Genomic DNA, 24,617 nt, shown 5'->3' on the forward strand with positions numbered 1-24,617 from the left:
TTAACATGGTTCTTCAAGTCCTTCTGTCTGTATAGGATGTTCCTGTTCTCCCTTTCCTTGTTTATACCTATTGCAGCAAAAGAGAATAGATGTATTTTTCTACTGAAAAATAACTCAACTCCTGACTTGCAATCCTTTTGCCCTAACCAAGATGAGATTCCACTATGCCGAGAGATTCCCATATACAGATGCCTCAGATTCAGGAGCATCATCATTACATTTATCTTTAGCAAATATTAATATGATTAAAAAAATAGGCTTATGGTTGTGCATGAAGAAACATGAGATATGTTAAGCTGCAGAATTAAATGCTGCCAGGAAAGCACGTGTGAAATAACATGAAAGCACTCCATATTGGCGGTAAAAGGAAAAAAAAAAAAAGTTGCATTTGTTTTGCTTCATTTATGGGTTAGCAGAATCAATTGCCTAGTATAACCAATGCCATTTAATGTAAATAATGCTAGTATCAGAAAGGTAATACCACAGGCTAGGATAGGGAAGGAACCAGTTAGCAAGTGTACCGAGAGAACTCAGATGTGTTCAGATCACCCAAGTCTGACAAAATTCACTTTCAGGTAGTTAAGTTGCTGAAGCCATTTCAGTGCTGTTCATGGTTTAACTGCACATCAAGAACAGGTGAAGCTCAAATTATCTTCAGTTCCCAGAATAGCCGTGCTGGGTAACACACAAAGTTGATCTATAAGGAGCCTGTCTTCTGCAGTGAACAGTAGTGCTGCTTAGAAAAGAAATGAAAAAGTAAGAACAGTCAAATATAGAACAGCTCTTTTTCTGTAGTATCTCTCTGACAAATGAAGTGTCAGGAACTTCTTCAGATGGAGATGGTATCTGCATGTAATAGCTTTTGATGGGATTTTATGCTATGCTCGATCTTCAGGGTAATATTCTTCTGTCACTGATTGATAGTTTTAGCTCACGTATACATTTATCCTCCACAACAACATATAATTTGTTTAATAATATAAAAAAAACTCTTCAGTTTTAAACCTGCCGTCTTAAACGTTTATCATCATCTTGCAGTTTTCTGTTGTGAGAAGCAGTGAATAGCTGCTGTCTTCTCATCTTCTCCAGCAAAGACGTGATTTTACACACCTTTCATTGTACGTCCCCTCAGTTGTCACTTCTCAGGGCTGAAGAATGCTGGGTACAAAAGCGGTTGGAAAAATCGTCCTAGATAATAGTTACCCATCAGTTACTGACCAAACAGAATAATGGTCTCAGTTAGTTTGAGGGAGTTTTCTCTCAGACTGGAATTAATCTCTATTTTCCTTAATGATTCAGGTGATAGGGCTGAGAGAATGCTTATCGCATCTGCAGAGGACAGACTCGATAAGAGTGGGAGCACCCTCTGCAGGACAGAACTAGAATTCAGAATTATTTTAGCAAATCAAGGAAGTAATGTAGGGGAACAAAACGAAGGCAAAGAGAAAAAGTTATGATAAAAAAATGTGCATTTGTATGTTTAGGTGGAAATAGTTCTGTACAAATTCATCACTGGGAAGGTCTTCAAGCCTAGCAGTGATAAATAGGACTAAGGCTGACAAGTTGAACGTAAGTCAGCACAGATGTGTAGTAATGAAAAAGAGAAATATCCAACTGGTCTCTACGAAGTGGCATATAGACTGGCATGGCATGTAATGAAAGTTTGAAGCTCCAGACAGTTTTGGTAGGACACAGGTGGAACACATCATCTGGTATTGATCACCTAATTTAAAAGAAGATGTAGATTACTTGGAGATCCAAGGGGAGTTCAACAAAGATGATCAGGGGAAAAAAGAAAAAAAAAAGTTGAAAAAGTGTGCAGTTTTTCCATTTAAAATAAGTAAATCTAAGATAAGACGGTATCTGCCAACTAAATAAAAATTGATAGCAAGATGACAAACTTCTTGTCCACTTGTTGAGACAAATAGCAGGCAACAGAGCAGATTTAACTGAAGAAAAAATTAGGGCCTAAGAAAACACTGACAGCACAAATTGCAAAATCCTGGAATCAATTGTCTGAGACTCGATATCTCTACCACTAGGGTTTTTAAGGACAAGTCAAACATCTGTCATAGGTACTTAGGTCTAATTGATTCTGCTGGAGAGCAGAGAGATGGACTAAGATGACCTCTTGGGATCGCTTCCAGTATTCCTTTCTCTGTGTTTTTTTTTTCTTTTCCCCCTTGGTTACATTAAATTATTTATGCATTAAATGCTGCTTAGAAAGATTATTGATTAATATTTACTTTCATTAAAGAATGACATCAAAACTGCAACTGAAAATCTGCTTAAAAAAGAACAAGAATTAAACGTAAGCAGGCTAACCTTGGAAGAAACCCAGAAAGAAAAAGAAGAGAAGTATACAAAATATGAAGAACTGAATAAATCATTTTTAGGTAAGTGTTAAGTAGCTCCTCTACATGGCTGGGTTTTCTCTTTTCTGAAAACAGCATGTCATACCCCTTTGTCTGCCTGTAGCTCAAGTGAACTATGAAACAAATACAAACCGAGCTCCTGGCAACAACTAGAATCCATAGACATGGCTATAACATAAATATGAAGTATTTTGAAATGCCAGACCAGTCAAACAACTCACTCGCTGATAGAACCTAGTTTTCTTTATAAGAGTTTGACTTTAATGTTCAGTCATTATTCTGTCTTAAAAACCCTTTCCCTGCTTTGTAGAAAAGAAAGATGAAGAGGTAAGAATCAAAAGAGCCATTCAGCAGTCAATCAAGACTACTAGGAAGCTCAAGGAGGACATGGTAACAGCTTAAAACTTAACTACTAATTCTGTAAAATTTCCACCAGCAGTTTTTTAATCCCAACAGGCACCCATGGAGATGGGAAGACAGGCTGGGGCTGTGCCTTCCTTTGTTGTGCCTTCCTTCCTTCTGGGGCTGTGCCTTGCCCTGTTCCTATCTGGTGGATGCCTCAGACCTCAGCATACAAATGCTGTGGCCCAGCATTTGTATCATGCTGGCCTTAAGCTTGAGTTTGCATTCCCTAGGCACATGAACAGGCCAAAAGGAAGCTGTTGAGCTGAGACCAGGTTTGTGAACTTGCTTCTATTCAGATGCTTGCTCACTGCTGGGGCAGGACTTTCCACCACTTCAGTAACTCATATTTGAAAAATCTTCCTGTATCGTTGCCTCTTTACCTTTCCTCATTTCTGCCTTCAGGCATTCAAGCAGCACCAGTGTAAGGAGAGAGAAACTTCTGTTGTTGTGGGGATAGTTGCATACAGCTCAAAATGTCTGAGGCATGGTGGCTCTACTGTCCCCAGTGTCCCCACAAAGCTTGCACAGTGAATCTGCCTGTCAGCCACCTTCAGAGCTGTACAGATGATGAGTCTGAGCACAGTACCACGGTGCACATCAGACCTGCAGAGCTCTCACTGGCCATTTTTACAGCACATGCACAACCAGTCTCAATGTGTAGCAGGGCCATTTGTCTAGGGTTGTGGGCATCAGGCAGCCTGGCCAGAACTTGCTTCAGGTGGACTGTACATCCTAGGTAACAGTCAGATTGTTTCTGCGTCCTGTTTCTCTGACAGAATGCCACTTTCAGGTGGAAAAGGAATGTAGTTGCATCTTCTGGTGTTAATGGAGAGAATTTAAATGTTTTTAGTTACTGAAGGGCACGAGAGAAACTTGATAAACCACATAAAGGGCTCTGTTTTGAAGTTGCTCAGGATTGTAGGATCCATGCCCAAGTGGCCTGGTAATGGGTAAATCTCTCTGATGACTGTTCCACAGAAGCTACGTGACCACAGATACTGTCTCTGTTCAGAGAAGGGAGACCTCTTTCTCCAACCATATTAGAATAGTGAAGCACAACAACATTTGTGTACACCTGAACATCCAGTGACAGTAATGTGATGCTTCTGTCATTGGGTGGCCTTACAGCAGGAAGGTCACTTCGTGCTGGTTCCTTTCTTGTGGACCATGAGCAGTCGCTTGCCCTCTCTGTGTCTCTTCCTCCTCATTGGTAAGAGAGTACAGATTCCTGTCTCAGATGTTACTCTGAAAATCTTAAATGAAAGGTGCCATGCAGTAGAAACTCTTTTCACTTTAAGTACAAAAATCCTGTATAAAGGTCAGGTAGCAGTGAAGATTTTGTTATTTGCAGCTGGAGCTAAGAAATAAGCTGCGGATCACGCGTGATGCTGCAGTTAGTCAGCTGAAGAATCACACAGAGAGTATGAAGTTGCTGGAAAGAGACATCTATGAGATCAATAGAAAACTTGACATTGTGAACACGGAGAACTGCAGATTCAAATCAGTGAGTATATTGAAGCTTAACAGTGTTCATTCCCAATATGAAGTTCTTTGCTCAATTTCACAGAGAACTATCCACAGAAGACGATGAAATACAAAAACCACAGGGCAAACTCTGTCTTGTAAAGGAATGCGTAGATCTGTGTTTACTTCGGAAGGAAACAAAGAGGAATATCCAAGTGCAAGGCGTAATCAATATCATATATCTGCTGCCTTCAGTCAGGGATTGTAGGAAAAAGCCTTCCTGCCACATGAGATGAAAGTGAGATGTAGAATAGGCCTGTTTTGTTTGGAATACATGCTTTTGAAAGTATTTTGTATACCTTTCAGACCCTGGGCTATCAGTGTAGTAGAGTCTCCTTCCCCGTAAAATACAGGAAGGATTGTAAAAGTGCTCTTATTGCCAGCTGTTTTCAGGCTGCCATCCAGATTTGAACCCACATTTGCACAGCCACGTTGACTGAATTTCTGAGCTGATGTAACTTCTCTGCACTGTTTGGTGCCTGCGAGCAGAGAGCTCTACTGCTGCCAGTAGTGAATCTGTGCATGCCAGCACTGCAGATGTTGGGTACCAGTGACTCTGTGGCTCTGATTATATCCTCCTGGGCTAAAAGGCTTCACTCAGACCCCCTGGTTATGCTACAAATCTCCCTCTCCTTATGTTCCATTCGCTAACAGAAGCTGAGAAGGTTTTTCTGATGCCTGTATCGCACCAGGAAGCGCTGTTTATTGTGTCTGGGCTAACACATTTCAGCCAAACCTGGGACAGCACAAGCTGAGTGCCAGTATTGATCCAATGTGAATGAGTCGACCTGATTTTGGGGAAGAAAGGAAGAAAGAGTCCCAGTTTGGATGTGACCTGTGCTGTTCTGTCTGTTTTCAGCATCATAGCCCGTTTCATTTGGTAGCACAGACATAGTTGGCTTGTAGTGATTTTGACAACTGTTAAAATTTAATCAACAAGATGAAATGGATGCTATTGTTGAAAGAAAGCATGTCCAGAGGAATATGTTAGCCTTCGTATTTCTGTAAGTTAAACATCAGTTTATTCTTGCTGGCCTCTTTAGAAACAGTGAAACTGATTGGAAGTTATTTAGAAAAGTTGTAAACTGTGGCAAGTACTCAGTTGTAATTATTTTTTTACAGTGCAATCTGCAGATGAAAGAAGATATTTTTGCAATGAATTCTGAAGCAGAAAACCACAAGTCAGCAACAGTCAAAATTCTGAATGACCTAGCAGTGCTTCATGGTAATGTGTTAATAACTATGTCAAAACAAAAAGTAATATTTTTAAATAATATCTTTAAGTCTTTGTCTTACCGTAGTTTAACTGTTGACTCTGTTGTAGATCTTCTTCTGAAGGCATGGTCAGAGGACAGCTTTATTCAAAAGGTGAATTTCAATTTTCTATCACACTATTTTGCATAAATATGTTTCACTTGTGATGTAAAAATGATTTCATGTTGCAAATAGGGCACTGCAATTTTTGAACTCATAGGGGGCAAAGTATTAAACCCATGGTTTCTAACACTATATATATATTTTTCCTGATACTGTTCCTTTTTGCTTGTCTTTTTGATCCTTTCTTAAACTGTGCAGTCTCCCTGTATCTGCTAGCATTCTTGCTTCTACCTGCTGATCAACAACCTTGTAATGTTTTTCCAATTGGAAATGGCCTTGAAATTTGGCAATTGAAAATTTCCAACAGGAATTAAACCAAACTATCATGTAAGAAAGTTTTTCACAAGTTCTTCCATTAGAAAGGCAAATTTTCCTCCTTTCCTCCCTTCTTTCCTTCCTCCTTTCCTTCAGGATTGGATCATTATTGAAAAATTTCCTTTGAAAATGGTGATCTGGTGGCTAGTCAAGCTGTGAGAAAAGAAGATAACATAACTTTCTCAGCATGCTGTGGTTTGTGCTTTTGTTTGTTGTTTCTGTTGTTGTTTTTTCACTTTGAGAAAAAAGGAGTTTTATCCCATGTCATTACAGGAATTTCTGGAGAACGAGCAGGAAATTCTGAATGCAGTGACAGCCCTAGCAACAAAAATTCAACATCGAGAGGAGAAGATTGGTGATATTAATAGCAGGCTACAAAATAACCTGGAAGGACTGGATTCTCTGTTTGAAAAAAAATCTAGAATGGATGATCACTGTAAGATACACCAAACTTTTTCCCCTAATTTGTTTTCAGTCCCAGAGGAGTTCTGTTAAATATGTTAATTCTTAATAGCCTGTGACAAAATACAAGTAGTACAGCTGTGTTAAATCAGCTCAGTCTGCTGTAGATTCAGATTTAGTGGAACAGTTAGTGCATTTTTTTTTTGTTAGAAGAACTAGCCATGCTTTATCACACAGCCTGGATATTAATTTCCTCTTTCTAAAGGCTTGTGATAACCACAGTGAGGGGGCTGTAAAATTGTCTGAGCATCACTGATCTTTCCAGAATTACGTTTGCTTTTCCACAAAGGATAAATAAAACTAACAAACTCGAACTCCTGCAGCTTGTTGTTGTGTGGTTACCACTGTAGGAATACATGGTTAATTAATGTTTGTGTTGTCTAGAATTTTACCTGTGGGCAATTTGTACTGCTGTTTCCATTTAAATGCATGCCATTCTATACTGCAGTATAGCAGAGGTGTGCGGTGGTGTTATTACACAGGGGCCCTAGACGCATACACGCCAAATTGCTTGCTTCAGGTCCTCATTTTAACTTGAATCCTGTAGATTTCTGCTCTCCTTGTTGGTTCATAGAGGCCTCGTTTGTAATGAGTTGCAGGTTTGTCACTGTATGACATTGCCTTGGTACCGAATATTGTAAATCGGAAGGGCTGCAGCACTCAGGATGCTTTGAAGTAATTGGGTCTGGGTTATATGACAGGAAGCCAGGAAGGGGGGAATTTATAGAGGAAGGGAATCTCCCTGGAAGGAAGCCAGGCAGAGGGGGGCGGAGGATGGTGAACATATAGTAGGAGTCCCCCGGTTCATCTGAAGGCCAATGTCAGTATTATTTTGTGGGTGAAACATGCAGGGCAGGTTTCTTCATAAGGAGCCTACAGAAACGTTGCTCAATCATTCAAAACTGCAAGTATTTATTTAGCTGCATCTGTTGAACTCCTTGACTGTCATTACTTTTTTTTTTTTTTAATTATACTGAGAGAAGAGGATTAAAAAAAAAAGCTTTTAATTTGCATTTTACATTCCAGGTTTTGCTGAAGGCTAAAACCCCTGAGGCCAGAAGGAAGGTCAGTGTTGGGTAATGCCATGCATGGTTCACAGGCCTCCTATAAACTCTGCTTTTAATAAGTCCCTGATTCTCCAGGCTTTAAAATTAGTACACGATTCTCTAGCCCGATCAAAAGATGTACTCATTAGTACAGCTAATGTTACCTCGGAGTCATCATTACTTTTCTTTTTAAAAATACATGGCCCAACTTTTAAAGCTAACATATGTAGTCTGTATGTGGAAACGCACATAGAAGCATACAGTCCTCAGGCCTGCACCTCTGCAGAAAGCTTTTCCTGTCTATTGCTGCACTGGCTGCTCACACGCTTTCTGCGTGTGTACTGATGTGGGAACCATGTAAAACTAGACAAAAAACTGTCTTTAGGACATTTTAAAGAAAAACACACCTATGAATCTGTCAGTTATGTACCTGGTATCTTAACATATGGACTTTAAGAACATACTTCTAGTTCTCTCCTTTATGTTTGTATGGCTGCAAACTGTATTTTCTATGTAGCAGCATAGATAGAATTTGATTTCCTTAAGGAGATCAGTTATTTCCTTAATCCCTAAATAATCCCTTACTCCTGCATACAAGATGTGGTTTGTTTGCACGCTATTTTTAGAAGCAGCAAACCTGTCAACTGGCAATGCACAGAACAAAGTTATCAGGAAATTTGTATCAGATGTAATTAAACCTCTGGAGAAAGGCTCTTGAATAGAGCAGCACGACACCTTGAGGAAGCCTTGAGAGCACCCACAGAACCCCTGAGCTCTCAGGCTCTGTCCTTTTCCACTGAGCCAGCAGGTAATCGACTAGAAAAGGTATTCCTGCTACAGTAAAGTATGGAAACATGCAGTATTTCTGCTACTGCGGCCAACAACTTGTTGTTAAGAAAAATCAAGAAAAATCTCCCTAGACCTCTTCCTTCAACGTTCAGTCCTTCAGTGCTGCTCTGCTCCTTCTGGGCCCACTACAGCACAAAGTAGTTTGTGATTAATATACTGTGAATGTGCTTTGGGTGTATTCCCATACAACACACACAGACAATAAATGGATTAACAGGCATGAAGCATTCTCATAAGGGGAAGATGTCTTGTAAAAGACGTGGAGAAGGGGAGAAGGCTCCATCCATTTGTAGTTACCCTGGCTCACAGCCTGACCTGCAGCAAGTGCTTTGCTGACAACAGGTGTAAACTACTAGGAAAAGAAAATCTTTAACCTGATTCTAGATAGGAATTTATAGCCAGGATATAATAAAAGGGCTTTAGTGGGAGAAATGCTACTGTTTAATCATTTCCAGAGGAGGTCTCCATACCTAAACCAGTACACAGAACATAAACTATGGAGAACTTCACAGTGCATTTTGTTTTCTTTCTCCTAGAAGTCAGAATAAAGTACAGTGAAGAAATGAGGAGATGCTTCCATCACAAAAAAAAGACACCTTGAGCACAATTCCAGTGCTTACCTTCAGCTATCTGAAAGTCTCTTTCCCCTCATGGAAGACAGAAGCTAGAATGCATGATGAGAAAACCAAGTGCTCTGTTTCATTCAAGCGCTGTTGTTTGATGTACAAGTGCTCCATGTTTTATCTGAGCTCGGTTTGTTTCATTGAAACTCTGTTGAAAAATAAACTATTGTTCTTCTAAACACCACCTAAAATATTGTAATAGGAAATAAACATATACAAGCAAAACTCTGTACTAGAATGTCAGAAGCTTTTTATGCAAATTCACAGCAATAAATACAGACATTCCCTTTGATCTATACTAGATATTTGCGAAGAATACAAAGTGCAGCTTTTTAATATTATACAGTCTCAGAAATGTTTCACCCAGAAGTCTTGTACACAAATGGCTGCTTCTAACCCAGAAGTTTTCAAATGCGTACCAAGCACTACACTTGCTTACTCCACGTCGTTGTAGGACAGCGCTGTTGGCACAGGATCTTCCTAATGTCCATTCCCCGCCTCTGAGAGTATGCGTGAGGGCTCCGTGTACTTGGCTGTCAGCACGTAGAAGAGGGCAGGCGCAGGGACGAGGGCAAGCAGCGGCAGGTCCTGCTCGAGCTTGTCCAGTTTGGAAATGGAGATGATGCCGTAGGCATGGAGCAGCCAGTGGCTGACGAGGACAACCAGCCTTTTCTTCCTGACAAGGAGGTCCTTGAAAGACTGGCAAAATGAACACAACCTTCTGTTAGCGCGCTGTACCTGATGTTTAAGGCACGTTATAGGTAGTGCACAGAGACACTGCACAAAGCCTCGGGGATTGAAGCCTTTCCAGCACATAGCACAGTTTCTCAGTAGGCCACAAGGGGGAAGTCTCACAGGAGCTTCCTCCAGCTAAGAGGAAGTCATAAAGGAAGATGCTTCAATACATAAAACACTGCTGAGACAATGCAGTCTCAGCTCATTCAAGTATTTTGTTATGAGTTTCGATACAGAAAACATGTTCACCTACCTCCACTTCAGAAGCAGACATGTACACAGCCAATGTAACCAAGGACAACACCAGTATGATGTATGGGAAGGCGTAATCTAAAGGCAAACATTAAGGAAAAATGCATCATTATACATTCAGGGGAGACTGGAGGCCACTAAGCTACCACAGCACACCTACTGTCAAACGTGTAAGCAGGAAGGCTCAGCCAAACAGAACTAGTCAATGCTTCCATCTTAGGATCCCAAATTCAAGCTAAATCAAAGATCAGGTGAGCTCCCCAAACTTGAATTAATTTCTGAAATCAGATGTACTCTACCTTAGCAGAAAGTGGAATAAACTCCTGAATTAACTTCCTCTCATACCCAACTCTGTGCCTTTTTGGGAAAGGGGCAGCCTCTAGCAGCACACGCAAAGATGAGGCAGTGCTGCTCAGAGCCTGGTTAGGACAGGGCTACTAACCAGCCCCCTGTTCAGCTCAGGCTCCTCACAACCTGCAGAAACCTTAACAAAATCCTCATCCACAAAGCAAGAAGCATCACGTCCCTTCTCTCCCTCCCCTAAGCCATTTGTTACTGTGTTTATGGGTACGTTTATTAGCGTTATTAGGACAGAACTCACAGAGCAGGCCTCCTCCAACCGCCTGGAGCACCGTGAGGACAGGGAAGAAGTAAAGTGCTGCGTAAATGCTTTTAAATCGATCGGACTTTCCTAAGCCACAGGCAATCTTCTTCACCAGCAGAGGGCGGAGTAGCATCATGAGCACAAGGCAGAAGGCATAATATATGAACACGATGGTGTACCTGCAAAAAACAGAATGAGAATTTAAATAACGAATTCTTTAAAACGTACAGTTATCTCATCCTACAGGCTCAACTCAGAACCAGGAAATTTGTTAGGTAGGGACAAACCTACAGAATTTACAGCCAAAGGATGTGACAGGAGGGGGACACAGAGACACAACGATGGACAGACTTGCTAGGGGAAAGTGTCAAGATGCAGCAGATGGGGAAAAAATGAAGATTTATGCTTCATAGCTCCATGTCCTAGACTGTGTCACCTTCTTTGGTGGCAAGAAGGAACAGATCACAAAATGCTCTCTGAAATACTTATCTGTTGAGCTTCCCTGCTGCATGTTGAGGATGCAGCACAAGGAAGACACGGGAAAAGACACTAGATTCACAAAATCATTAAATGTTGGTGTTTCACACAAAAAAACAGCTCAATGAACAAAAAGACTTCAGGGGTTTTCATACTCATTGGTCCAAGCTGGGTACATGGGAACAATTTCTGCCACTTTGAGAAGAGGCGTGGGCAGAAACAAACACGTACAGAAGGAAGAAACAGCTCTGAGGACAAAAACCTTTCCACTCACAGGGGATAGACGGCTTCGTGGGTGCAGTGCACTGTGGTGATGTAATCGGGGCTCGGGTTGTAGAGCATCGTGTACCAGTCCGAAAGCTTCTTCACCTTGCAGGATCGGATGTGCAGGGAGCCAACGGGGTCACTGACGAGCAGCGTAACAATCGCCGCAACGCTGCACTCGAACAGGGCGGTGATGTGCTGCAGCAGCGCGCTGGAGCTGCGAAGGTGAGAAATTTACTTCTGTTTTATACCATTCAAGTAAATCTAAAGGCTGACCAAAAGGTGTAGGTGTGTACTGGACAGACTTCTGCGGGGTTGTGACTCACTGTGACCAAGGACAGGACAAATAATAACAATATTCTGCCTGAATAAGAAAAAACAAGTATTTTAAGCTGAGTGTGAAAATTCATTCATAGGATCCAAAATGATTTAATGCGTAAAATAACTGGGAACCATTCCAGCTTCTTACACCAAACCCTGCTGTAGTATGGGTAGTAGAAAGTAAGATCAAACCATCACAAGAAGTATTCTCCTAGGTATATTGATGCAGGAATGCTGGAAGCAGGAGTTGCCCTCCAGGAAAGCACAAGGTGGCATCAGACTACAAGCACAAAAAGCAAACAGCCAAGGCTACAATAAAACACAGCCGTCCTCATCATGTCTGATACTCCACAGAGCTGAGCTATTCCCTCCTGCAGCAGCACAGCTCCCCCGTGCCCAGCCCAGGGATGCTTACACGTACACGCAGCACAGGCATGAACACCCTGCCAGGATATCAACACTCATGGTGCTGCAGTCTCAAAGAAAGCCTCAGTGAGAATAAGGCACCACACATCCCAGCACAGATAATATTGTGACACACAATACAGACAAAGCTTTCACCGCTGAAAATCATTGGTAAAGATGGCACATAACCAGGCATTAAGCTCTCTCAGGCCCTTGTTTTCAGTGTTTAGTACACTTGAGAAACATTACTTCTTTAAAAAACTGCAGCCAAGCTCCTGATGGCCACATGGAGCCGTGATTTTAAATCCCTGTTCTTACAGAATTTTCTTGATGCACCCCACTGAAGTTAAGGTACATCAGCAGTGCTGTCAGGACCAAAACCTGCCATACACATTCCTAAAGAGAAAAGTCAAAAACATTCTTTCTTAGGGCCTCCGCAGGTGGCGGGTCAGTCTCATGGGGAGGGGCTGACACGAGGCACCGCTATGGCCTGCCACGGGGAAACCTTATGTGGGTTTCTCTGCAGGCTGAGATGGGTGGGAAGGGCCAAGATGACTGCTGTAAATAAAAACATCAACCAACTGCCCAGGGCTTCCGTGCTGCTGCATCGGCTCAGCCAACAGGTGTGGTGCTAGACAGATCAGTTCAGCATCTCAGACTACACTTGTGGTTAGTACGTTTTTGTAAATACCTTTTTTTGAAGGAGGGGGATGCTAACCTCTTTTTTCCTGAATACCACTCAATGAAGAACCAGTGCAGGACCAAGGGCAGCATGGCCATGAAGCCGAGGTACAGCCAGTCATAGCGGTCGGGAGACCCCACGCATTCCCGGCAGATTTTGTTCTCGTCGGTCCGCTGGCCCCTGGGGCACACCTGCGGGAAGCACAGCACGGGGGTCACAGCAGAGCCCAACCACGAGGCGCTGCACCCGCCGGGGGCGGCCGAGAGGACCAAGGGAAGCGAGCTGGGAGACCCCGCACCTACCCCGCAGTCCCCGTAGGTCTCCAGGGAGCCGTTGACGGCCAGGACGGTGCGGCCGCAGTACAGCCCCAGGCAGGCGGGGTGGATGGCGACGGCTGCGGGGAGAGCACGGGCGTTACGGCACGATAAATTACATTACATTACATTACATTACATTACATTACATTACACGACGTTAGGTTAGGTTCGGGCCCACCCCGGCCCTTCCCACCCCGCGCAGCCCCGTCCATACCGGAGCCGACCATCCCGGTACCCTAGCAACGACCCCTTCCGCTTTACGTCACTTCCCTTTCCGCCGCGAGGCCACGCCCCGCCCACTCCAGCGAGCGCAGCGGTGGGGACGGTGACACGGTAGTGGGCGAGGCTACACCCGGTGGGCGTGTCCACACCAGCGTGGGCGTGGCTACAGGCGGTGGGCGTGGCCACATCAGCGCGGGCGTGGCTACAGCGCAGCGGGCGGGTTCTCTAACCAAGTGGGCGTGGCTTGTTGGCCAAGTGGGCGTGGCTTACCGCACAGCGGGCGTGGCTTGCCGTGCGGTGGGCGTGGCCTCCGCCGTTTCCCGCGCTGATGGCGGCCGAGGCTGCGGGTGCCGCCGATGCGGGCAGAGCCCCGCGGCTGCCGCCCCGCTGGCTGCAGGCGCCGCCGCTGCTCACGGTGGAGATGCAGACGGGCGGCGAGCCCCTGCGCGTCATCCCCCGCCTGGAGGCGGCCGAGGCGGCGGTGGCATCGTCCGGGCTGTCGCTGCTGGCGCTGCGGCGGCACGTGGCGGCCACCCAGGACCACGTGCGGCGGGCGCTGGTGCACGAGCCCCGCGGCCACCGCGGCATGTACGGGGCGCTGGTGGTGCGCGGCGCGGCGGCCGTGGGCGACGCCGACCTGGCGGCGCTGTTCCTGCACGGTGCCGGGTACAGCGCCATGTGCGGCCACGCCGTGCTGGCCCTCGGGCGCTTCGCCCTTGACTACGGGCTGGTGGCCGCCCCGCGCTGTCCCGAGACCGCCGTGCGCCTGCGCTGCCCCTGCGGGGTCGTCACCGCCTTCGTGCCGTGGGATGGGCGGCGCAGTGGCAACCCCGTCCGCTTCCACAGCGTGCCCGCCTTCGCTGCTGCCACCGGTGGGGCTGGGGATGGTGGTATCGGTGTTTGGGGTGCTGGGTGAATCCTTCCCCGGTTCTGATGTCCTCCAGAGGTGGGATGAGGCCACCAGGGCAAGCTCGCAGAGCACGGCTGGGTGGCCTCAGACCGCTCAGCACCGTGCCCCCTTCTCATCGCTCTCCCTTTCCCTGCACAGATGTGCCCATCGATGTCCCCGGTCACGGGAAGGTGGTGGTCGATATCGGCTACGGCGGCACTTTCTACGCCTTCCTCAGTGCCGAGCAGCTGGGCCTCGACGTCTGCTCCTCAAAGACCAGAGACCTGGTCAGCGCCGCGAGTGCGGTGACAGAAGCGGTGAAGAAGCAGGTAGGGCACCGCGCTGCTCTGGCTGCTGCTGATTATGAAGTGCTGCCTGTGTTCACAAACCTCCCTGTGCCGTTCCCAGTTCCCGCTCCATCACCCTGAGAGCGAAGACCTGGCTTTCCTCTACGGCACCATACTGACGGACGGGAAGGACGCCTTCAGCGAGGAGCCCACCACCAACATCTGCGTGTTTGCGGATGAACAGGTACAGGAACGGGCTGTTCTCGGGTGCTCCAGGCACTGCCTTTTTCCCCTTTGTACCCCAAACCTGCATATTTTGTCTTCCAGTTTGTGATATATCCTGATTTTTAACCCCCCCTGGGCTAGGAGGACTTCTCCCTAAGCACAGTATAAAGGTGAGAGAAGCAGAGCTGCTTCATCTCCTCTTGTAGGTGGACCGATGTCCGACCGGTTCAGGCGTGACAGCTCGCATCGCCCTGCAGTACCACAAGGGGCTCATCCAGCTGAACCAGAGCAGAACCTTTCGGAGCAGTACCACGGGGTCCTTGTTCACGGGGAAGGCAGTGAAGGCAAGTGCTTTGTGCTGGAGCTTCCCCCTGGCTCGAGGACTGTGGGGAAGGTGCTGTTGCTGTGGGTCCGTGGAGGGGCAGAAAAGCCTTTCTGTGCCTGGATGGGGAGGAGGGAGGTGCCTGGGGGTCTTGCTTTCACACAAGCAAGGATTTTTTATTAGGGAAGGATGTAATGGTAAGACTTAGCTGTGTTACATGGCTTCACTGCAAACCCTCAGCCATCAGAAAAGGCCCGGGTGAGATGCGTTTCTGATGCTGATGTAGATAAATCCATGTGGTTTATCCTCTGTGTCAGTGGGGGGTGTGTTCCTCTTCCCATCCCCTTTTCCCCAAGTGAGCTTGTTGCTCTGGGACACCCTGACCCTAACCCCTCCGCAGGAAGCCAAGTTTGGGGACTACAACGCCGTTGTAGTGGAAGTCTCGGGAGAAGCCTTTTACACCGGTACGGCCACCTTCACAATGGAAGAGGAGGACCCGCTGAAATACGGCTTCTTCTTCAAGTGACCGGAGCCTCTTGGTGACGGTGCTGTGCTTCCGCCTGCACATTTCTGCTCTGCTTCTGCCCACGGCTCGCTGCAATGTCCCAGAGCAACCCAACCAGCCTTCAGTGGCATAACGGTGCCTGCTGTGTTCTGAGATAACAGGTTGTGCTTCTCTGCTCTGGCTATTGATGGAGGTCCAGGGCTGCTCTGGGAAGCCACAATCTTTTTTTAAAATAATTTTTCACAGAAAATGGAGCTGATCTTTGGAGAGCTGTCTTCGAATTTATGTGCCTTCTCTGCTTCTGTAAATTACTAATTTCTAAGCCAGATTCCTATTAAATGCCAGCTGGAAACACTGCCTTCCCCTCTTGTTCTTGCTCCTGGAGCTCATTTCCAGGGCTCTGCCAAGCGTGTCACTGCTGGTAGGACTGCCTGTCCCTCCCTGATGCCTCTTGTTCAGGCGGCAGCGCTGCTCTGCCTCATGCCCCCGTGTCCCCAGTCCTGGATCCCTTTATCCCTGCCCTGGTTTCATCCCTGCCAGAGCCCTACCATGTCCTAGGTCTGGGCACAAACATGTGCAGAGGATTCCCAGCCTGCTGACTGCTGTGTCCTCCTCACACTGCTTCCTAAACCCTGCCCTCTTGCTCGTTTCGGACCACAGTCTGCAAACACCCTGTGGTTAACTTACAACGGGAGTAGCTGGCTTCAAAGGTTGGAGCCATTTTGACCTTTGATTGCAAACTTATTTAGTTGTGATTCTGTCTGAGCCCAGGGGCAGCTTGCCCAGCGGAGCGTGGCCAGGGCTGGCGCCAAGCCCCGCGAGGGACGGCCGCTGGGGATAAACCAAGCAGAGCCCGGGCAGGCTGTCACGGTGGCAGAAACAGAGCTTCAGGCCACTCGGGGCCTGTAATTTCCTTTGTGTCTCTGGACAAAACGGTGTTGGTTTATTGGAGACACTCATGGGAATTTGCCTCATTAAATTCTTCTGAAAAGGAGAATGAGTATCTCCAGGTGGCTCGTGCAGCAAGTCAGGCTGGAGAGCTTGGGAAAGGGTAGCATGGGGAGGACTGAGAGGAATTTCTTCTGTCAAATTGAAAATTACAACTTTGGAAGGGGAAGAAGCAGAAATCTGCAAGTTTGGAGAGCAGCTGCGCTGCCAGCGGGCTTTTTCAAGGCTGGCATTTGGGACTTTTGCTCCCAGCTTTGCCTCTGATTTCCTGCAGAAGTTCTCCTGCCCTGATGAATCCCCTGCAGCCTGGGGTGCGGGTGGCCAGCAGAGACGAGCACGAGCACATCGTCTGTGCTTGCAGGAACAAATGGGGGGATTGGGCTGGGGAAGAGGGGGCTCAGGGCAGAGCTCGGTGCTCTCTGCAGGTACCTGGAAGGGGTGGGGAGCTGGGGGTCGGCCTCTGCTCACAGGTGATGGGACCAGGGAATGGCCTCAAGTTGTGCCAGGGGAGGTTGAGGTGGGAAATGAGGAGACATTTCTGCTCAGAGAGCAGGCAGGCGTTGGGATGGGTTGCCCAGGGAGGTGGTGGAGTCACCGTCCCTGGGGGTGTTCAAGGGAAGGTTGCCATGTCCCCTGGTGCTTGGGGACGCGGTTTGGTGGTGACACTGGTGGTAGGGGGATGGACCAAATGATCCTGGAGGGCTTTTCCAAACTAATGATTGTAAAAGACACTAGTGTGCTTATAGCTTGTGCAAACCTCCTTTGGGATCTCTCCCCATACAAATACTCCAGCTGGCTCTCGCAGCCCAGCCCTTCAGCCATTAACCTGCAGCCTCCAAAAACCCTTCCCCGGAGCGGGGTCGGGGTCGAGATGCCCATGAAGGGCGGCAGGCTGGGACCCTATAACCGTGACGGGGAGCGGGGCCGTGAGGGAATTCGGGTCCGTGAGGGGGCTCCGCGGCCATGGGGCCGCCGCTGCCCCCGCCCCCGGTGCTGCGGGGCGGGCCGGGCCGGGCGGGTTCCCCGGGCAACCATGGGCGGCCGGGAGGACGTCAGCGGCTGGCGGCGGCGGGCGGGCGGGCATGGAGCCGCTGGCGGCGGTGGCCGAGCCGGGCAACCTCTCCCGGGGCGGCGGCAACGAGAGCGAGGAGGCTGCGGCCGCCTCCGGGGCGGGGTGGTCGGCGGCGGCGCTGGCCTCGCAGGCGCTGGCTCTGCTGCTCATCTTCGCCCTGTCGGCGCTGGGCAACGGGGCGGTGGTGCTGGTGATCGCCCGGCACCGGCAGCTCCGCACGGTGACCAACGCCTTCGTGCTGTCCTTGTCGCTGTCCGAGCTGCTGGGAGCCCTCCTCTGCCTGCCCTTGGCTTTTCTCAGCTTGCTCAGCCGCCCGCCCGGCGCTTGGCTCTTCGGGCAGCGCCTCTGCTTGGCCTCCGCCGCCTTGCACGCCGGGTTGGGCATCGCCGCCACGCTCACCATGGCGCTGCTCTCCTTCGACCGCTACTGCGCCATCGTCCGCCAGCCCCGGCACAAGATGGGGCGCCGCCGCGCCGCCCAGCTCCTGGCCGCCGTCTGGCTGGCAGCCCTAGCCCTTGCCGGCCCTTGGTACGGGCTGGCGGGCGAGGGGCGTCGGGAGGCACGTCCTGGGGCGTACCGCTGCGTCTACGTGCTGCCCTGGGGCTCCTCGCGGCTGGGGCCGCCCTACGGAGCAGCCCTCATCGTGCTGTGCTACCTGCTGCCCTTCGCCCTCATGTGCTTCTGCCACTACAACATCTGCCGGGCCGTGCGGCTGGCCGAGAGCCGCGTGCGGCCCCTCACCACCTACGGGCACCTGCTGCGCGCCTACGGGGAGATGCGCACGGCCACCACCGTCCTCATCATGATCGTCTCCATCATCTGCTGCTGGGGGCCCTACTGCATCCTGGGGCTGGCCGCCGCCGCCGGCCGCCTGCCCTTCTCGCCCACCATGGACGCCGTGGCCAGCGGGATGGCTTGGGCCAACGGGGCCATCAACCCCCTCATCTACGCCGCCCGCAACCCCAACATCTCTGTGCTGCTGCGGCGTAGCCGTGAGGGCGGCTACAGGACTAGGAACAACGTGGCCGCCTACCTCTCGGCCCCGGGACGCCGGCCGGAGCCTCGCAGCCGGGCTGAACGCGTGCGGGAGCGCTACGTCAACCGGCACAGCGCGCCCCCGGGCAGCGCCCCGTCCTCCTCCAGCCCGGCGAGCGGGGGAGAGGTGGCCATGTGGGCCTGCAAGAACCCAGCTGTCCTCTTCTGTCGGGACGGGCAGCCGGACACCGTCTCCGAGGCCACCATGCAGGCCAAAGCGGACACTGTGGACACCAGCCTCTGACAGGGTTGGGGTCCGGGATGGAGGTGTTGGGCCCCGTGGCCGTCTCCCTGAGGACGCAGTGGGAGCCCCTGCTCTTGCAGCGCTTTGCAGCCAGGCTGCCGGGAAAGCGGAGAGACGGGACTGCAGGAGCCATAGTGGGATTTCTTCTCCATCTTGCGAGCTCTGGTTTGGCGACCGAGCCTCCAAGCAGCGAGAGATCCCAGGGAAAGGGTGTGCCCCTTCCATTTCAGCAGGCCTGATGCACTGGTGATAGCTGCTGGGCCCAGCCAGCCCAGGAGTTTGGCTGCAAGAACAAAGCAGCCATTGCTCCAGTCCTGCAGCAAGCGCCAAGCTGAAGCTGGGGAGCAGACACACAAACACAGCCCAAACCGACGACCGACTGTGTGAGCTGTTTGTTAAGTGCCAAAAGAGCAATTGAAAGCTGTACAATGGCAGCTGGAAGACACTCTGAAAACACCACACTGTGAAAACCGCATCATGGCAGGAAAATGTTGCTTTAACCCATTATACGTGGAAGTGCCGAAAGTCACAAAATGTTGGACAGGCTAAAAAGTGATCTGTGATGATATTTTCTTAAACTCCCATGCATAACAAAACAGTAATTGTTGTGACAGACGTCTACGGAGAGGGAAGATGTGTGATACTGGGAGGGAGGGAAAGGAAGATTAAACTTGTCAGCATTTCAGCAGCCTTTTCTTTTTCTTTACAGGTACAGTCAGCTTAAAATACTATGAATGTGAGAAATGAGAGCTCTTCAGAACTGAGGAAAAGGGTGTGGGTGTAGACTTTGGTATCACTGAGCTTGTGCACAAGGTGTACGCTTTCTTTTTGAGCTCATCAGAAGTGTCTCACATCTCTAACAATTTAACCATGTTTAGAGGAGCCATGCAAGAGAGGTGAGTATCCAAAGGAGAGGTAAAGCAATGCCACGTGTTCTTTGTCTGCTTAAGCATGTGAAAATGTGTATATGCAGAGAACAGATATCATTGCACCAATGGCAGCCATCTGATACTGGAATGTAATATTTAAAAACCAGCTCTGACACTGAAACAAAATGAAAATTACACCAGAAAGGAAGTGCAATTGCACAGCATAAATTCGTATGAATTTATCTGTATCGTTTATTTTTGCCCACAGGCTCAGAGGCCTAAAGCCTTAAATTAGTATTTTGAATCAGAACCTAAGATTGTCCTTCTTTATCTTTGCTGGAGTTAAATGTGAAAGACGAGCAGTGTTTTTCTTGTACTGTCTTTAAAAATATGTTACTGTTTTAACAGCTTTTTCAACTGTTTGTGACTCAAGGTAACATACAACCCTTATTTTGCAACTGAGACAAGAAATAAATTGTCTTTTATGCAGGACATTAAAGTGGCTCAGCCTGGCATCATTCTCAACCCAGCCTTGAAAAGGGAACTTCTCTTAAAAAATTGCTAGGTGAATGAGAGTAGACAGAAACCTAATTGAGAAATGTGACCTGATTGTTTGTGAACTTTTAATGCAGCCATTTTTTATGCTGTAAGCATTATTCTAAACCTCTTTCTGTGATGCTCCTGAAGTCCACAAGTCCACAAGGAAAAGATATGACCCTTGGATACCTCTCAGTACTCACATTTTGCCCTGTAGATCTTGGATTTTGCAAGTTGAGCAGTGCTTTTGTACGGTTTCAGAGAGAAGCCGGACTGCTTTCCATGGAAGCTGTTTGACAGCGAGCGAACACTGGTGACTTGTTAGAAGGGCAGCACAGGAACTGCTTACATTTTTGTTTCTCTGGCCTGCCCGTCTGCAGCCAGGTATGGCTCAACAGCTCCAAGAGCTTTTGCCTGAGTCCCGCTAGTCACTGACACGGTAAGAACAGACAAATTAAGGGATAGTTCTTGGCTTAAGAAAACAAGGAAGGTGAAGGTCCAGCACTGCTGTTCTTGACTGTTGGTGTGCTGTCCAACATTAGGCTGCATTAATCTTGCTGCTCAGTGGCCCTGAAAAGGGTGGTCCTCCCCCAGCCACTCTCCCAGCCCAGCCATCCCTTGCTGGCCAGCTCAGGCACTGAATGACAGAAAGCCATCGATTCCCTTTTTTGCATGCTGGCCGAGGTTTCTGCTGATTTCGTGCCCTGACTGGCTTACCACAGGTCGGAGAAGCAGCCCTGTGGCAGTTGCTTCTGGCAAGGGACAAGACTGGGACAGCCAGGACTGAGGTCGGCCATGAGGCATCGCGGGAGCTGCAGCAGGAGGGAATTATCAGGGCTTTCTAGGAAGGTGGAAGTGCTGCTGGAACAGCATGGATTTCCACTTATTTTTAACAAGCTCCGGCCAGTGCCTGTACATTAGTCTTGCATGTGCAGAGCTCAATGAGGGCAGCTGGCCTTTGAGCTGTCCCAAATGGCCCTTTTCTGTTAAACACTAACAGTAACTTAAACACTGGGGCATAGCAAAGGAAGATTATTGACCAGATCCATTTGCAGGGGCTGATACAGAGCTGGTAATCGCAGCACAGTTGGGTAATTTGGGTACATGAGTCTCTACAGCCACATTTTTCAAAATGTCCTTTAAGAAACATAACCAAGGGGTGAAGCATCTTAAGCCACAACTGAGAAAAACACCAACACAGAGAGAACAAATGCCAGAGGTTGCAGGTTGCCTGCCAGAAGGGCACTTGTGCTGCTGCCTCTCTCCAACGGCGTGGTGACGGGGAGATCTCAGCCATGCTAACCCAGCCCATGGGCTAACTCAGCCCATCGTCACAGCTCGTTCCCAGGGAAGAAAATGTTGCAGGAGGTGGCTCCTGGCCAAGCCACTATGGGGACATCAGCTCCACACCTCTTACATGCCCGTGCTGGTGTGACCCCACTTACAGCTCCCCCTTCTTTGGGCTGGAGGGGCACGCAGTTGGCAGCGAGACGCCGGGGGGTTGGACAATGCAAAAGCAGCTTTGAGGGGCCAACCCTCCAGCCATGGCTCAGCAGTCCTTCTGTCCTTCCTCCTCCATTGAGGTGAGGCTGGGTGCGAGGCAAGCCATAATTTTGTTTGTACAAGGGCTCTGAAGGGAATTTGGGACACCTTTTAGCACTCCAGCTCAAAAATTGTGTGGGCTATTCAGTGCAGTACAGCCAGCATTAAAGAGAGAGCAATTCGCATGGCTTGAAGAGCAGCTCAGCCCTGGATACCAGTGACAACATTCATCTAAGTCAAATCTAAAAATGCGTCCTTAGGCTCCTTTGTCACTCAGCCAGCACTTCCCAGCACCCTCACCCTTTTAAGAGTGCCATATTATTTGTGCATGCCACTGATCTGGCCTATGCATTACTTCTAAGAAGGGAAACGTTAAGTCTTTAGGAATGGGAAGCATTTACAGGGTACTGTTCCAACTGGAGTCTGGAAGTTTTGCCATTGATGCAGTCATCGGATTCATTCATGTCATTACTTCCCACTCCCTCCCTGAGCCCTGGATGGAGGCTGCATTCAGAGGGAACGCTCCGTGTACAGCTGACGAGCTGCAAGCAATTAGCTCGGCAGTGACAGCCTGATGGGCTCTAATAACTGATAGCGATCAGCAGAACGGGGATGAGATCCAGCAGCCCTGCTCCTTTCAGCACTGGTGTTGGGTTGTGTAGCCAGCAGATGCCAGCAGAGCTCTGAGCAGCCAGCGCAGCCTTTTTGCTAATAAGAAAAACCTACTAATGAGATCGATCGCTCTGCCTTCAGGACTGCTGTGCCCGAATTAAGAGCAAGGGCTGCAGCAAATGCATGGAAAGGTCTACGTTCACCCCTCTGGAGCTTTGGAAGGTTTGTCACGGAGGCTGAAATGAATAATTCAGAAAGCACACCAGAAAAGCAGCATTTTTAACAGCCTGTGGAGCTGCACACGCTGCAGCCCTGATGCTGGCAGTGCCTGGTTGATCAGCGCTGCCTCTTCCCTCTCATCTTGGTGCTTTTAGTTGGTGGCTGATTATTAATAAATGGCTGCTCCTCCAGAGCTGCTTGCAGAGCAATACACAGGCACATGGTGGAATAAAATGGTCCCAAATCCCGCAGGAGGAATCACAGGCAATGGGACAGGCTTGGGTAACCAGGCAAGCACCACTATGGGAAGCAGGAGAAGCAACATGGAGAAATGAGCTGTAAATCCCTCCCTGTGGCACAAAATGGATGAGTTTAAAAAAAAATAAAGCGAAAATAGCACAAGACCCAGGGCACAACACCCAGGGCCTGCATTGGTCTGGCTGGGGAGTGAGGGATGCTCTGCTCTGCTCAGCCAGAAAGACCCCAGGAGAGGTTGGCTGAAGCTGGAGATTTAGGAAGGGGGGGCTCAAAGGGGAAGGGAACACCTGCATGATGTGTTCTGGGGAGCTGTGTATGACCCTACACTGCTTTCACTCCTGGTGAGGGTGGCTGTACCACTGCCCCATGCCACACTGGTGTGGGCATCGTGGCCCTGTGCTTGGCTCCACGCTCCAGTTCTTGCTCAGCAATGCGTTTTTGGCTAAGTCCTAGCCCCAGGCTCTTCCTGTGTGATCTATAATATCGACAACCGAAGACCAGTCTGTGTTTTTTTTTTCTTTTTCTGCAGGGATCATGGCGCCCATCCTGCCACCCTGCCTGCAGGGGCTGTGCTGGTGCTCGCTGCGCAGGCAGACACCAAGCCCCGGGGCCTTCTTCGGGATGTTTGGGCTGGGTGAAGCAGCACAAAAACACGCCCGCGGGCTCGTGGGGTGGTTGTGAAAGATGAGCTGGAAGCAGCTACAGCTCGGCATGGAAAGGAAATGTGCTCTGAGAGGAGCCATTTGTTTTCTGCTGTTTCTTTCCTTGCTAGCATGGAGCTCCTCCAGGCTCAGCTGCTTTTGAAATGACAGGCGTTGGCAGAAGCCCCCAAAACAGAGTGAAAGCAAGGAGCTGCAGTCAGGGAGCACACAGACAGCGCTATAGCACGGCGTGATTTTGGGGATGACATTTTGGGACGTGATGCTCCTCTGGGGGAGTCTGGGAGGGGAAGCGTTCAGCATTTCGAGGAACATTCCTGCTCCTCGCAGGGGCCACAGCACATCTTGCTTAAGGCAGCAGGGTGAGAATTTCAGCAACACCCCTGCAAGCTGGGGAGCTGCCTGTGCTATGCAGAACAAAACCCTCAGAGGAATCCTGCAGATTAAAAACCCTCAGGGTCACGGATGTGCACAAAAGCAGTAGGTGGCTTCTTCCAAACACCCTCACCCAGCCGTTCCCTCACAACCTCGTAAGTGTAATTTGCTTACTCGACCTGGCAACTGCTCTCAGCATCAGGGGAAAAATGCCCGAGTAACCAGGTCACTAATTTCTCCGGCGCAGTCTGATGGGCTGTGCTGGTTTGTGCTTCCCTGACCCGCTGCCGGGCTCAGCCTGGTGCATTTCACACAACATTGGGCAATTCGCTGCCCAGAGGTCACGTCGTGCTCTCAAATCGCCCATCTGAATTGTGAACGCTTTCCAGAAAATGTAACTCAAACAGCATTCATCTCCCCTGCTATTAAACGGGGAAGATTTGCCGTAGAAAGCCCATCTCGGCTGATTGCTTCGCTCCGAGCCCTCCAGCCCTGCTGTCCCGCGGCCCCGTGCTGTGGTGCACAGGCAGGAATGAGAATATTGGGCCGTGGGTCAGTAAATGAAGTTGGAGAAAAAGGTAATTTAGTGACTGATCATCACAGAGCTGCCCTGGAACCAGGAAAATGAGCTTTAATACCGAGCTCATGGTACCTGACAACAAAACGCAAGGAGAGCTGGGTTTTAGCAAGGGGAGGCTGCTCAAAACTGGCTCCCAGTGCTGGGTCTGTACTGGGACAAGTCCTGGAGGTAACCATGGTGGAGT

The 24,617-nt window shown here is 49.0% G+C and overlaps 3 protein-coding genes across 4 annotated transcripts; 2 read left to right on the forward strand and 1 right to left on the reverse strand.

Annotated features, from left to right (window-relative positions):
* Positions 1 to 7,443: 7,443 nt before the first annotated feature.
* On the reverse strand, positions 7,444 to 13,291 carry JKAMP (JNK1/MAPK8 associated membrane protein). 2 transcript variants are annotated; one of them, XM_084287625.1, is made up of 7 exons: positions 13,248 to 13,291; positions 13,019 to 13,110; positions 12,753 to 12,907; positions 11,319 to 11,525; positions 10,565 to 10,746; positions 9,965 to 10,041; positions 7,444 to 9,675 (listed from the first exon to the last, which is right to left on the reverse strand). In XM_084287625.1, exons 1-7 carry the CDS (start codon positions 13,258 to 13,260, stop codon positions 9,457 to 9,459), a joined length of 945 nt encoding a protein of 314 aa, XP_084143751.1. In that variant the 5' UTR covers positions 13,261 to 13,291; the 3' UTR covers positions 7,444 to 9,456. The 2 variants fall into 2 exon arrangements, with proteins under 2 accessions (XP_084143751.1, XP_084143750.1); XM_084287624.1 differs by having other exon boundaries at positions 12,726 to 12,907.
* Positions 13,292 to 13,583: 292 nt separating this feature from the next.
* Positions 13,584 to 15,504, forward strand: L3HYPDH (trans-L-3-hydroxyproline dehydratase; the record flags this gene model as incomplete). Its single annotated transcript, XM_084288012.1, has 5 exons — positions 13,584 to 14,127; positions 14,304 to 14,473; positions 14,553 to 14,675; positions 14,863 to 15,000; positions 15,379 to 15,504. The coding sequence occupies 5 exons, from the start codon at positions 13,584 to 13,586 to the stop codon at positions 15,502 to 15,504; spliced, it is 1,101 nt and encodes a 366-aa protein (XP_084144138.1).
* A 2,009-nt stretch (positions 15,505 to 17,513) lies between these two features.
* Positions 17,514 to 18,782, forward strand: GPR135 (G protein-coupled receptor 135; the record flags this gene model as incomplete). Its single annotated transcript, XM_084288395.1, has 1 exon — positions 17,514 to 18,782. One exon carries the CDS (start codon positions 17,514 to 17,516, stop codon positions 18,780 to 18,782), a length of 1,269 nt encoding a protein of 422 aa, XP_084144521.1.
* Positions 18,783 to 24,617: the final 5,835 nt, after the last annotated feature.

Source organism: Netta rufina, assembly GCF_964035555.1.
Source record: "Netta rufina genome assembly, chromosome: 5".
Taxonomy (NCBI): Eukaryota; Metazoa; Chordata; class Aves; order Anseriformes; family Anatidae; genus Netta; species Netta rufina.